General features: G+C 37.7%; 2 protein-coding genes across 2 annotated transcripts; both read right to left on the bottom strand.

Moving 5' to 3' along the window:
- Positions 1-3,217: 3,217 nt before the first annotated feature.
- LOC112173896 (glycosyltransferase family protein 64 C3) lies at positions 3,218-5,365 on the bottom strand. The gene is made up of 2 exons (XM_024311589.2): positions 5,120-5,365; positions 3,218-4,691 (listed from the first exon to the last, which is right to left on the bottom strand). The coding sequence occupies exon 2, from the start codon at positions 4,569-4,571 to the stop codon at positions 3,543-3,545; it is 1,029 nt and encodes a 342-aa protein (XP_024167357.1). The 5' UTR covers positions 4,572-4,691; positions 5,120-5,365; the 3' UTR covers positions 3,218-3,542.
- Positions 5,366-5,708: 343 nt separating this feature from the next.
- Positions 5,709-8,272, bottom strand: LOC112173897. Its single transcript, XM_024311590.2, has 2 exons — positions 7,624-8,272; positions 5,709-6,419 (listed from the first exon to the last, which is right to left on the bottom strand). The coding sequence occupies exons 1-2, from the start codon at positions 7,789-7,791 to the stop codon at positions 5,880-5,882; spliced, it is 708 nt and encodes a 235-aa protein (XP_024167358.1). The 5' UTR covers positions 7,792-8,272; the 3' UTR covers positions 5,709-5,879.
- Positions 8,273-11,612: the final 3,340 nt, after the last annotated feature.

Raw genomic sequence — 11,612 nt, 5'->3', positions numbered from 1 at the left:
CTATGGAAGTAGCTTCTTACATAATTATATCATTGTTGCACCGTACATGGATACTTTTTGTATCATTGAATATGATTTCTTTTCTCAATTGTAGTAGCATTTTTATTTTGGTTGTATCATTTACATTTCTATAGTTTTGTTAGTCTCTAAGAATAACTTTTTCAGTCTCTGGGAATAGCTTTTGTTCTGCTTGGTAGTAGTTTTTTTCTACTTGGTTATTGCTTTTGGCATTGATGAGAGTAACTTTTGGTGATAGTGAGAGTAGTTTTTGTTACTGATGAGAGTAACTTTATGGTATTTGTGACAGTAGCGTTTGTTGCTGGTGAGAGTAGATTTTGGTATTGATGATAATAAGTTTTGTTGGTGGGGATAGTAACTTTTGGTTTTGGAGAACGTAGTTTTTGTTGGTGACAGTAGCTTTTGTGACCTCGCCGGAGGTTGCCCGAAATCTCATCAAAGTAGTTTTTGTTGCTAGTGATAGTAGCTTTTATTGCTAGTGATAGTAGTTTTTGTGACCTCGCCAGAGGTTGCCCGAAATCTCATCATAGTAGTTTTTCTTATTAGTGACAGTAGCTTTTGTGGTCGCAGGAAGTTCGTCGGAGGTCGGCCGGAGAACCGCGCGAAGTTCACCGGAGATCGACCGGAGACTTACCGGAGTTGACCGGAGACCTCACCGGAGAGGAGAGAGACAATGATTGTTGAATTTTTACTCTGCTGGTATTTATGTAAATATGTTAATTTTTTATATCCAAAATATAACACCCTTTTTAATCTAGTGGCCTTAGAGTAAGTTCACCCGTAGTCAAGAAATGTCAAGGTCGAGAAGTCAAGAATTCGACCAGTCAAGATACCGTTCACTGCCACTGGACATGGGTTTGCACCCATTTTTTTCTTGATCGGACAAGACTGTTCATCCACTTTTACTGTTCATTTTCGAAACTAGGAATAAGTAAAATACAACGTTATTAAGTTGTTGTACGAGAAATTCGGTTTCTAATCGATTTTTATTTTCGAAACGAACGTTATTTAGGGGGTCGTGAAAATTGACTTTTTATACGTTAGGAATTTGGAAAAACTTCCTTCATGAAAGTTGTAGAGCTCGTCGATACGATCTCGTGCATACATGGGACGCAATATTCGGAGTTCGTATGAATTTATTATGAATTTTTGAAATCTGAAAATTTTCTATAAATAGCAAAAAAAAATTCTATTTTATTTCAAATGACGATTTTTTTTCTTTTTTTCATTCCCCCCCCCCTTCTGGTTCTCTCTCTCGCGCGCCCCCAGACCTGGAGGGTTTCCTCCGACCTGACCCGGATTTTTCTCTGTCCTCCGGCCAAGGACCCGGCCCCCTCCGAGGTCACCTCACCTCGTCCGGCCGCTCCGTGGCGTCAGCCCGCCCAGACGCTGCCCCCAGGCCGAGATCGAAGTAACCCCAGAATTTGTAGTCCTTCAGTGTCTCGTCTCGTCCTCCACTGCGGTGATGACGTCAGCCACGTTCTTCCTTCGGCCGAGCTGGCAGCCCCTCAAACCCAGTCAATAAAAAGTCACCCTGTTGCCTTTTTTTTTGTCTCAGTCAAGAAAAGCCAACAATTGGCTATGCAAGCTTTCACCGGTGGAAGACCAAAATTCCTTGTGGCCGGTCACCACATCAGTTTTCTGAGCTAGAGCCCGAGCAACAAGACCGGTGGACTTGCTCTTATAGGAGAAAAAACTAGTTGGTGGTCTTATGGCTAAAAAAAAATTCAAAAATGTATTTATATGTAATTACCCCTAATTGATAATTGTTCGTCTCTTGACGTAACTAGAATATATGCAAGATTAATTGCTTTTTGTATGTGAACTCTGATATGCACGTATTGCTCTTTTTGTTGAATGCAATTAAGGGATAATTATACCCTTCCATACATGTTGCACGTCCAACACACTCCTTCACTGCATGGGAGACCCTTGATTGTTTGTGTGACCCACATCTACTATTTCTTCCTTAATTGTCTCACCATGCATGAGTAATTATACATATATGATATATATATATATATATATATATATATATATATATATATATATATATATTCCTTGCTTATTGCCATCAATGATGATTGATTCCTTAATTAATAAGAGCCCATGCTTGCATGTCCACATCCTTCCCTCCTGCTCAATCTTGGTAAGCAAACCAACTATCCTTAATTATCAAATATTTTATAATTAATAGTAAATCAAGGAATATTCAGATTTGCTTCAAAATTGCTTGGTCTCTAAGTAAGCTTTATTTAGGCTCTAGACAATATATTTCAAATTTGTCAAAAAAATATAACTTGGGCCACAAATATTAGCCCGATTCTCTCGAGACACCCCTTGTAAAAAAAAAATTAACTTTTTTGGGTTCAAACAACGAGCAGGAAGGAAAAAATCCTAGACAAAGACTGAAAGACCTAAGTTTTACCCAAAAAGGAAATGACCCATATTCCAAATAAGAAAGTGGGTCAGTACCCAAAAGGGCCCATATATGGATCAAACAACAAAGAAACTCAGCCAATTAGCCAACTTCTCCGGGCCCAAGCCCAACGCCTACATCTGGGTGTGGAGATTTTGGTTACAAAAACTGTCGACCACCTTTGCCAATGTACGTTGGAAATAGTTTCTCAGGCGCTGAAAGGCTCGATTATCCGCATTGAACGAAGCAGCTTTTGGCTTTGGAAGGTTTCTCAATGGAAGCTGTAACTTACTATTCAAAAAGTCGACGTTCACAAGAAGTAGCTTTTCATCTGATTTCCTCACCTCTTTGACCAAGCTCGCGCGCTTTGGTCACAGTTTATGTGCAATACTTATTTTCCATCAGAAGAGTTGCTAGTGTTGCACTGTTGCTTCAACTGGAGACTAAGGGAGGTCCCCGTGCAGCTCCATTCCACCATTTCCTTGCAGAGACAACACTTTGGAGACTAGATGTTCCTGGTACTTTTGCAACAGAGCCAAAATGTCCCCTGAAAATTTTGGCATTTCCTCAGGTTTAACACATACTAGCACCGTGTTATCTGGTATTAGAAATGCAAAGATGTGAGACCATCTGTTTGTTCAATGCAGTACAGTAGCCGTGAGCCGTCCAGTCCATTTTGACAACATTAAACAGGTGATAGCAACTGCGTGGAGTAGCACGCTATGATCATAAGTAAAGCACATTGTTACTTTAAAACTCTTAAAGCACGAAGTATAAATAAGAGAAACAATAACCCTTCAGTTCTTTAATAGAATGTAGAAGTACAAAGATACGAGACCATTTGTTTCACAGGTGGTATGATTCAATGTAGTACAGGTTATACAGCAGTCATCCAATCCATTTTGACAACAACGTCAAACATGAGACAGATAAGGTTAGCAGAGAACATGAGAAGTACATTCATAAGGTAGCATCATAATGCTCATAACTACAGAACCTGTTACTTAAAATTTTTTAAAGGACCAAAATAAATAAGGAAAGTAGATATCACTCAGTTCTTGATCTTAGGCCGCAAATTTTGCTCCCCCAGAATAGGAAAAACCAACTATGATTGATCACAAAGCACCAATTTCCCTCCTTTTTGACACAGCCCTTGTTCACCAACAGAATTGACAACCTTCCCATAGCTATACCTCAGAGGCATTCTCCCCAAGACCCTATGAAACTCACCTATACACTCCCCTCTTCTCTTCCTATGCTTCTCTTTCCTACTACTCAAACCCACCTGCGCAACTTCCCCAATCAATCCTCGCCTTCCTTGACCATCCATATGATCATGATCATTGCGTGCATCCCCCCAATCCCTGGCCCTCTTGGCACCCACCAATATAGGTCCTGCATTTACCTCATCCGCGACCACAAAATTCATTAATATGTCCTCGCAATTATGCATCTTATCCACGATCTTCCTCATGTTGGCCATCACAGGCCCTCTTGCACAGCTGTACTGAAACAAATACTTACTTTTCAAAATCATAAACTTAGTGAGCATGATTGAGTATTTGTCTGGATGCATAGTATAAATCCACTCTTTCTTCGATAAGTCTATGTCATGTGATCTGACAAAGAACCCAATGAGACGATCAGGATTCGATCCCCACATTTTAAATGCAAATTCAAAGGATTTGGAATCAACTTCAACGTCATCATCACACACCAACACAGCTCGGGTCTTAATTGAGGGTCTGGGGAGGAACCGGTTATTGAGACTGTTTGATGAATGGCGGATTAAGGAGATGCTATTAAAGCCAAACGAGGAATGTGTGAGATTGTGGGCAAGTTGGACCAAGGTTTGGGATGGGGTTGAAGGGTTTCCCCAAAGTACAAGAATTGATGACACCAGAGAAGAGGCTGCATATGTGGTGACAATGGATTGGAGGAGAGGGATGCGTGACTCAGAGTAGCCATTGATGAGGACTGTTAGTTGGTCCGAGCGGAGAGTTCTTGGGTCCTGCTGAGCTGTAGGATCACAAGGATCGGAGGAAATTGTACGGGAAGAAAGCACAAGAACATCCAGAGAGTAGAAGAAGAATAAGAAGCTGAAAATCACAAAGGTCGTTTGCAATGATTTCATCTCTAGTGATTCTAACTCATCAACCAGAGTCTACCCTTTGGATTTCAGAACATTTTTTGCACAAAACAACATTAACCCGACCGCATTGAAACACTGACCAAATTCCCCTCAGTTATCTACCTGTTGTGAAAAGACCCAATTCAAGGTTATCAACTTGGTGTAAAATGTAGAAAGCTATAAAACAAGATGCCATTCAATATACGATAACGTCTTAACAATATTTCCTAAACAACAGAACAGTTTATGACCAATCGATCACGAGTAAAATGTTTTCGAGGAATAGGCGGCGTTTTCTGGGACTCCAATTTTCACAGTTTAAGAATCAATCCAGAACATATTATATCCATTCAATCAATCCCAAGAGGGAAAAAAGTCACAGAATTTAACTTGGCTTTCTAACATAGATTTTAAGTGTAGGGGTCGATGTTTGAGCTAGCTGGATATAGTGGCATATACAAACATGGAAAGCTAAGACCAACCAAAACAGAGCAACAGGATGAGCGATAGAATAAGTTGAGATTAAAAGAGGAGATTGCCCAAGTTGGTACCTGCGAGACCAGAATCGCAGTAAGGAGCTTCAGACGCAAAGCTGGCCGGGTTCTCTTCTTCGTACGAAGAAGAAGGAACGTCGATCTGGTCACCCGGTTTTCTCACATTTAAAAATTAGATTTTCTAAATTAAAGTTTTTATATTTCAGCTCCAACGGCGTCGTTTCGGGATCTCGAAAGAAATGAACAACGCCAAACCAATTTTCAGTAGAGCCGCGAGCTTCTACCTATGGTAACGGCTCTCCCCTCGCAAGTCATTTTCTCTCTCTCTTATTTCTACTTTATAAATCGGTGCACTTAGATCCCGTGTGACTTAAGAGGTCGAAATTCGAAAGTCTTAAATTGAGTTGTGTGAATAATAATTCTCGATCTTTTATTAATTTTTATGATCTTGAACTTAAGTATGTGAATAATAATTCTCTTTTATTAATTTTTGTGATTGAGAATAGTTGATTTGATGAGATGTTTGAAAAAGACCCTCTTTTTTTTATTAAATGTCACCTCACATAACACACATTAATTTGCGATTCTCCCAAATGTTGGTACATTGTCATTTCCTTTGCTTGATGAGATGCATGCATGCTCAAAATTTAGTAAAGCAGGAAGGGATTGATTCATCTGATTGAGGCAAGTCAAATTAGAGAACAAAGCATTTATACAAAATTTCTTCAAATTGCAGTCTTTTCTTTCTTTTTCTTCTTTTCGATAAACTAATTAGATCATGCACCAAACGTCCTCATGACTTGGGATATCGGCATATTCAAACGAAGTCCGAATTTCCAGAAGTATCCATGTTCTTTCCTTTCTGATCAGGCCTTGTAAGCACAAAGTCCAAATTGTAAAGCATTGGCACCATGGTTATGGAGCACAAAAACACCAGCACCGGCCCAAAAATCCAAAGCATAAGAGGTAGTGCTGCATAGAAAAGCCTGTTCCCCACCGTGTTCAGAATGTAACCTTTCTCTAGAAGCTCCGACACGTACTCGGGGGTCACTGGAGAACTGGGGTCCTGAGGGCTGTTGATGAGGATGTTCACTTGGTTTATGAACCTGATGGAAAGCGAGTGACACATGAAGGAGAAGAGGAAAAGGGTGAGCAGGGTCACGTATTTGAGGGCGACCATGAACTCCCCATGAGCCCCATAGACGGCGTCGTTCAGCGGCTTCTTCACGCTGTACGTGCTGCTAATCACGGCCGCCAGGCCGGAGCAGAGAAGGATCGACGTGGTGGCCATTAGGGTTGATCCCATGATCGTGTTTCGAAGCGTCTGGACTGCCAGGATGTTCTTCTTTTCATTGTCCTGCCAAAGACAAATAAACAAAGTTATTGTAGCACAAGTTACATAGATCAATGATATCAAGTGACTAAGGCAGTGGAGATATTCAATTACTGCAATTACTAGAATATATTTGCTTTAATTCTAGAATGTTTAATGAAAAATTAAACATTTGATCCACCCCATAGAGATAATATGAATTTTTAGGGTTTGTCAATTTTTTTTTTCTTTTTTCTTTTATCCCACTCATCATTCATCACTTGGAATTTATAATTTCGTTCTTGGGTCCTTATCCAAAGCTTTGCTTGGAAATTATCTGGGCCCTGGAAAATTATTGTTTCAATAAATGGCTATAATGAAAGGTCGAAAGAAAACAGTATATACGTGAAAACCTAGTTGAGAATCCTCGGTCAATGATTAAACCTCAGCCTATCTTTCATGCGATCAAATGATCAATCAATTTAAGCAGTACTGCGGGTGCGTGAGCTGACGTGTGATGCAATGGACAACTAACTGAGTGGGTCTGTGAAGTGGAAGAAAGAATATATCTGTGCATGGTGACGTCTGTCCCGCAATTAGGTTGAGTTATCTCATGACACTTATCCAACAACTTTTGCTGGTGGATCTGTCTAAATGTTACTGTGCAATAATATTCTCCATCTAGCTAGTACCATAAAAACGCCTAAAAGCTGGAGTCACCATTTGATTTGTTTGTATGCGATGCACAACAAACGAATTCTACTTCTAGATCATGTTCGATCTTATTAAGTTTGGCCAAAAGATGGTGAGGAAATCATAAATGAGTGCATGACAGAATATATGCTTATATATAGTTTCTTAGTTACGTAACGTCTGAAATTTGAAAATGCAGGGACTAACTTTCTAGCTAGTTGGATAATGCAAAGACTAAAATTAACTGATAATCCATGAATTAATATGTTGTATCTTGTTAGAGTATATATTGTCAATTTAAATCACACAATTAAATTGTAACTTATCGAGTTGATCTATATATGATAATTACTATCATTTTAGGTTAATAGTCCCACATTGAAAATAGTTGAGAAACATAGTGGAAATAAAACATAATGAAATGAACAGAAAAATAAAATCTTTTTTGTTCTTATACCAAGTAAAAGAGCAGTGTATGCAAGTAGTTAACAATCTAAGATGGTGTTTTTTTTTTCCGACTAGGACAATCTAAGATGGTGTTGTTATAGATAGGTACCTTGATCATTGCAGAGACCCATAATCTTCTTCCTCTGGTGTTTATGCCGATGATAGTAGTCTCAGGCTTGGTACGAACATTGTGCCATAACCATCCATGATAACCAGCTGTTATCAGAAACCCTAGGGGAACCAGAATTACATCCAAATAGCATTTTCTCCATTCCATGATATCTCTTATTCCTCTTTCTCTCTCAACTTTGGTGCTTTTCCTCTTCTTGCTCTTATAAATATATATATATAGCCTCCAGGTTCCCTCCACTACCGTGCCTGGGCTCAGCTTTGTATATATAATACGAAATGAATGTGGACTTGTTTAACTGCGTAATTCAGTATTCCAGGGCTCCGTATATATAATCCATGGGCGAGGAGGAGGAGGAGGAGGACAGAACATGAGCAGAGCAACACAAAAAGTAGCATAGGGCAAAAGCAAAACCACCCACTTTATTGCTAAATTACTTACATGAGCCTAATAATGTGGGATATATCATGCATATGTAAATGGGCTTTGCTTTTTCTCATCTGCTCGCCACCTTAAGGCTTCCTTTTCGCTCTTTTCTATACCATTTTTTCTTTCTTTCTTTCCGAACCAGATACGCCAATTTGCCACATTTAGTCTATGAGGAGAAGTTAGGCCGTACGTCCAGATTTGGATTTGTCTACCCTATTATGTGTTGTTCAAGTGCACATTATATAACCTTTGGCCTGGATTTCCACTTAGTAATTTGACTAATCAAAAGTCAAGAAGATTAGCCAATATAAACAGAGCACTAATTGGGATACTAGTGTTTTTTTACTTAATTTGTTGAAAACTGTCTCCAGTTTGAATTACTATTTCTTTGCTTAATTACAATTCATGGACATTTTCTTGAAACTTTTGCCAATTATATATATATATATATATATATATATATTGTCCGATTAGAGATATAAATATTTTCTCGCGTTTTTAGTGCCGTTTGGCTTTAGGGCAAGTTTGGGATTGCTGCGACTTTTTAAAAAAAAACTACTGCTGCTGTGTTGTGAGAATAATCAGCTATAAATTAAAACAGTTTCTTGTTTAGTAAATAATATTTCTAAAAGTGTTGTCATACATAAAACAACTGCAGAGTGTGTTTTGATCTACAGCAGCTTCTAAAAGCAACCTTTGGACTGCTTCTAAAATCTGCTGCTAGTGACTTATAACTTCCAATTAAAGCTGCTTTTTATTTATTATCAAACACAATAAAATCTAAAATTTTGAACAAAAGCTGATTTTTTAAAAGCGAAGCAATCCCAAACGGGGCCTTAGAATATACTAGACTCCAAACACACCCTATGAATGTGGATAATTACATGGGAAGTTATTCCGTAGAATGTGGAGAAAATTGTTGCACATATTTTGTTTTTGATTTTTGATTTTTTTTGTTAAATTCTTTTTTTTCTTTTATTTGTGAATTGATCATTTTGTTTTTCTCAAATATTTCAGTTCAGATGTTTTTTAATATTTGAGGGATATTTTGGTAATTTTTTTCTATTTTTAGCTGACAAACTATCTTTTCTTAATAATAGTATAGATATGTCCGATAATATATTTGAATTAAAACTCAAGAATAACTGCTATAAAAAGAAAATCTAAAAGACTAAATCCATCTAAAATTTTCCCTTATGTATCGTCTGATTTTTCTCTATTAGATATATCCTTGACTTTTTTGAATTAAAATCGCAACGATTTTCATTAACTCAAGCCACATTGGCTTTCCATTGCATACTTTGCAAATAGGAAAAAAAAATGGCACATACAGGACACCACTCACTTAATATCCAATGCTCACTTATTCAAAATGAGCCTATTAACTATGAATAAAGCATAGTAAATAGGCTAAGTCAAAACTATTAAAAAAAAAAAAATTAAGATAGGCATAGCAGAGTTCCTGGGCTTCAGTCACCTTCTTCGACTTAGGTGGGTTCTTGTTCTTGGATCCCAGCGATCTTCCTCTCTTTTTCTTTGGAGCAGCTTGTTCGGACAGATTTTCTTTGGGTACCAATATGCTACACAACTAACTTCTGTAGGTAGTTGATTATAAATGGTTGATTAGAAATTATGAAAGAAGTAATTCTTCCACTCAACTAACTTCTGTAGCTAGTTTCGTCTAGCAAATACTTAAAAACACATCACAACCTTTGAATTTTCAATAAGTCATTTATACATACATAGTCAAGAGTTTATAACCAAGATCGATCGACAAAAGCATGAATCTAAGTTCTGGTAAACACAGGCATCGATCAATATCCTTGTCTGCTCAAGTGGAAGCAACTGTTTATGTGGGCTACTTAATTGGTATATGGACGCAATCGTGCCAAATGGTGCATGCATGAAAAAATGATGGGAAAGAAACATATATCCGTCCGATCCTTAGCTTGATGAGTAACTGAGCATGTAATGATCGATTATATTTATGCTACATTGCTACTGTACGATGAATCGAAACCTACTGTAAGATATATATGCGCGCGCACACACACTATGTTAGCCCTTGCTTAACTTGATCCTAAAAAGGACATAGCTAGCATATTCTTGGCATGATATATAGGCATAAGTAATCATCATTTACGGATGTATAGGATCAGAGCAAATTAACCCTCAGAAGTATCTCAAATCCTTGTTGTGAAATTTTCCGAAAGGGGTTATACAAAATTTGGCTGGGTATTTCTTAAGCTAAGGACAGGCCCCTACCGCCCACTTGGAAATGCACATATATGTTTTGAATTTGGGAGCAACATTAGAATTTAGTGTTTAGGATTTAAGTGATATATTTAATGGATCTCTATATATAGGTGTTTCGATCTCTTCCACGCAAATTTGTATGGTATACGTTTACATTTAATTTCTAAAACCAGTGCAAGGGTGAATGTATGCGCAAAGAGAGTGAGAGTCTGACAAGGAAGTGCTAGATAGAGCACGATTTGTTCGTGACTCACCAACGACTATACACCACAATTATGTCGATTCACTAATTTCAGGGAATGTTAGATTAGAAACACTAATAATCATCACCGTCATCATCCACAGAGCCATTTCATTTTCTTCTTAATTTGTTACGTCTAAACTACTCAAACAAATATCTGCATACAGAAGATCGAAGATCGTAATCAGTTAGCTAGATTTATGTGCATGCTTAATTACTTAATTAATTCGCGTAATTACTTAATTAGTTCGGTAATGTTAATCACAATCAATAACGTACAGCCAATGTACGTTGATCCCTTATATTCTCGATGACCTGGATTGGTTACTGTAGCTAGGTCATATGAAGTTTGGAACTTCTACTCATAATATGTTTCATGTATATACTGCATGCGCTACTAAAATTAGGTTATTCTTCCAAGTAGGAGATTACGTGCACTTATTTATAGTCCATGCGCCAGCAAGGAAGCAACTATTATAACATGCCGATTTTGGTAATGCCCGGCCATATGTATAAATGTTTGTATATCATAATGTTCTTCCATAATTAACGCAGCAAAAAAAGAAGAAGGGAGAGATATGAATAGAATAATGATCATCTAGAAAAAGATGTAGTAAAGTATGATTGTGACGCATTAATCAATCGCACACGGCACTATACTAGTCTAAAGGAGAAAAGGGCAAAATTGACTTGAATGATGATCGGGGTAGCTAATCAAGGTGTAACTTTGTCAAAATGTGACATTGTCTCTTTGTCCTTTACACTGATGTTTGATCAGTAAGGAGTCCAAGCTACCGAGCTTTCGTAGTAGGATACCCTCATGATTAACTTAGGATAATAAAAAGAATTTGTATCAAAAAAAAAAAAATTCAGAACAAATAAACTGAAAGAAAAAAAGCATGCAAGAGCTCCATCATAGACTTAAAGCAAAATCAAACCCTAAACTTTAAAAAAAAAAACAAGGGAAATTTCATCCATAAAGGGTACTAATTTTATCCCATGATGACCAAAAAGAGGGGTCCAATCAGAGAGATATATAGGT

This window comes from Rosa chinensis, chromosome 6 (assembly GCF_002994745.2).
Source record: "Rosa chinensis cultivar Old Blush chromosome 6, RchiOBHm-V2, whole genome shotgun sequence".
In the NCBI taxonomy this organism is placed as follows: Eukaryota; Viridiplantae; Streptophyta; class Magnoliopsida; order Rosales; family Rosaceae; genus Rosa; species Rosa chinensis.
This window is presented reverse-complemented; position numbering and strand designations above follow the sequence as displayed.